Source organism: Alexandromys fortis, unplaced genomic scaffold (assembly GCF_014885135.2).
Source record: "Alexandromys fortis isolate MF-2015 unplaced genomic scaffold, M_Fortis_MF-2015_v1.1 scaffold_23, whole genome shotgun sequence".
In the NCBI taxonomy this organism is placed as follows: Eukaryota; Metazoa; Chordata; class Mammalia; order Rodentia; family Cricetidae; genus Alexandromys; species Alexandromys fortis.
In genome coordinates, this window is record NW_026067907.1 from 5,651,203 (window position 1) to 5,654,415 (window position 3,213).

General features: G+C 44.9%; 1 protein-coding gene across 1 annotated transcript; it reads left to right on the forward strand.

The window, feature by feature from the left end:
- The first annotated feature begins 338 nt into the window (after positions 1 to 338).
- On the forward strand, positions 339 to 3,077 carry LOC126497606 (60S ribosomal protein L29-like). The gene is made up of 2 exons (XM_050135740.1): positions 339 to 688; positions 1,909 to 3,077. The coding sequence occupies exons 1-2, from the start codon at positions 685 to 687 to the stop codon at positions 2,391 to 2,393; spliced, it is 489 nt and encodes a 162-aa protein (XP_049991697.1). The 5' UTR covers positions 339 to 684; the 3' UTR covers positions 2,394 to 3,077.
- Positions 3,078 to 3,213: the final 136 nt, after the last annotated feature.

Sequence of the window (3,213 nt, forward strand, 5' to 3'; positions counted from 1 at the left end):
TCTCTTCCGTATCCGGGGACATTCAGGACGCGTACGCAGATGGCTCCTCACATAAAGAATAACATTATCTCTTAAACATTTTTCCTTCCCATTAACCAATTTAACAATACGCCTCTGGTAGGAAAGAAAGAGACAAGCGACTAAATCCTCTGGCATCTGAGTTCTGTGGAAAACATGTCAGTGACATCGCTCGCCTGTTCTGAGTTTTCATCCCCTTTGCCCCAGTTTTTGCTTGTAAAATTAGGCAACTGGTGCCCATGCCTTCCTCTTCTGGGAAAGCTGTCCCTGCCAGCAGGTGACCCAAGTTATTCCTATGGGGACGTGAAGTGTAAGGACAGGGTTCTAGCACCGGCATGCCGCAGAAGCAAGTATTCCGTATTCCTTTATCCCTCTGACATGTTCCTTCAGCGCCAGTGGAAACAGTGTGTCCCTTGTGGCCCCTAGTTCTGGCCTCAGCCTGGCTGCCATCCACAGCCCGTGACCGGCGCTGCCACATCTACAAGGCTTGCAGAGACTCACAGTTAATAATGGTTTCTCTTTTTATCCCTTCAGCGAATACAGGAAGTCTCATTTTCTCCTATCCAGTGGAGGTCTTTGCGTGAGGGGTTGTAGGCAGTGCCCACTCCACACACCCATCAAACTGCCTACTTTCCTTCTCTGCATCCAGCCAAGACTGGTTAGAAGATGGGTACGGATTTTTTTTTTTTTCCTACTCCATACTTGCTGATCAAGCTCACAATCTTTTCTTGGATTTTTAGCAGGTTACATGTGAATCTCAGATACTGATTACACCTGTTTAATTAACAATACAGCAATTTTAACAGGGCAATGTGGTCTAGAGAAAAATGTTACATTATGCACTTGACATTTCGTTTAAAGAGTTCCTTTAGAACTAAAAGGTTTCACTGTAGCAGATTTTGAATGCACTTTATGGAACATGGTTGCTGACTAATTAGGACCCAGGTAATTCTAAAGGAACTACGACTCCTGACATTCAGCCAGAGGGTTTCTCTAGACATATTGACACACTGGCGTTTTTCCTCCTTAACTGTGCACAATCACTTCCCATCAGCTTTCTGTAAGGGATCACAGAGCAAGCACACAAGGGGTTGGATTCTTAAGAATTAACTTCATTAAGAGAAGGCATCAAAGGCTGGAGAGATGGCTCAGGGGTTAAGAGCACTGACTGCTCTCCCAGAGGTCCTGAGTTCAATTCCCAGCAACCACATGGTGGCTACTCTTCTGGCTGCAGGCATACATGAAGGCAGAATGTTGTATACATAATAAATAAATAAATCTAAGAAAGAAAGAAAGAAAGAAGGAAAGAAAGAAAGAAAGAAAGAAAGAAAGAAAGAAAGAAAGAAGGAAAGAAAGAAAGAAAGAAAAAAGGAAAATAATTGGCCCCAGTGTCCAGGTGACTTTCTGGCTACCACGGTTTCAGATAGGTAGCAATTCTGCTCTATTTCCTTTCACCATTGGGATGACATTACAGACGTCAGTCAGGGTACAGGGACTCAGAACCAGTTTTACAACAAAGTGCATTCTACAGCCGTGATGTTGCCATTACCACTTCTGCACAAGTGTTCCTGTCTGGGTCACCATCCTCTGTTGTTGGCGTGTTGTCCCATGTGCAAGGATCTACAAGTCCTTCAAGGGAGGCCCTCAGCCGTGTGTACACCAAATTGAGTCACACTGTGTTCAGGACAAGCTGCACCCATTTCCAGTACTGGGTTCATTGTCTTGGAGATTGGTCAATAGGAACACACTTCCCAAATTCTTAGTCATCTGAGATAAGATAGGCTTTTAAAATTCATTTAATTAGATACACTGAGGTCTGTCCTGCTGTTAGGAGTCTGTCTGTCATGACTTTTTTCTTATTAAAAGTTTTTTTTTTTCTCTCTCTTCCAGTTGCAGGCGCTTCAGGAGCTGCCGATTACAGTTCAGCCATGGCCAAGTCCAAGAACCACACCACACACAACCAGTCCCGGAAATGGCACAGAAACGGCATCAAGAAACCCCGGTCACAAAGATATGAATCTCTCAAGGGGGTTGACCCCAAGTTCCTGAGGAACATGCGCTTTACCAAGAAGCACAACAAGAAAGGCCTGAAGAAGATGCAGGCAAATAATGCAAAGGCCATGCGTGCACGTGTGGAGGCCATCAAGGCCCTGGTGAAGCCCCAGGTGGTGAAGCCCAAGGTGCCAAAGGGCCCCAGCCGCAAACTCAGCCGTCTAGCTTTAATTGCTCACCCCAAGCTTGGGAAGCAGATTAGAAGCTACATGGCCAGGGCTCGTAGGCTCCAAAAAACAAAGCCCAAGGTTCAAGTCAAGGCAGAGGCCTCAGCTGCAGCTCAGGCTCCCAAAGGTGCCCAGGCCCCTGTGAAGGCCCCATAAAAAAGGTCTCAGTCTGCCAGTGTGAAGACAGATGGACTGGTGTGAACACCTACACAGTGTGTACAGATGTTCAGGACCTTATGCTGTTTTTACAAATAAACTTGAGGCAAGTTCTGTTAAAAAAAAAAAGTTGTGTTTTTTTTTTTTTTTTGAGAATTTCACATATGGGAACTGCTTGCATCATTTTCAGCCCCCCTCCCCACTCCACCTCCTTCACTGTCCACCCTCGCTTGCTTTAAATCCACGACTTCTTTACTATTGTTACACATATGCATAGGTGTACACACACAAACTACTGAGTTTCTAAAAATATTTAGCTTTAGTTTTTTTTTTAAAGGATGTGTTGCTTTTGTCTATGCTGCATTTGTTTAACTCTGTGAAGCTGTGATTTTTTAATATTTATTTATACAATATTAAATATTGTATATTCTGTCTGTGTATACAATATTCTGTCTGTGTGTATGCCTGCAGGCCAGAAGAGGGCACCAGACCTCATTACAGATGGTTGTGAGCCACCATGTGGTTGCTGGGAATTGAACTCAGGACCTTTGGAAGAGCAGGCAATGCTCTTAACCACTGAGCCATCTCTCCAGCCCCCTTAGCTTTAGTTTTTAATTGTGTACATGTATGAGTGTGATCACAGGTAAGTCAGGTGCCCACAGAATTCAGAAGAGGACATTAGGTGCCCTAGAGCTGCAGCTCAGGTGGGTTTGAGTCACCCAGAGTGGTGGTGGGGAAATGCGCTGGGGTCCTCTGCAGGAGCACTGTGTGCTCTAATCACAGTCAGCTCTCCAGCCCTTACAAAAATTTTCTAGCTTAC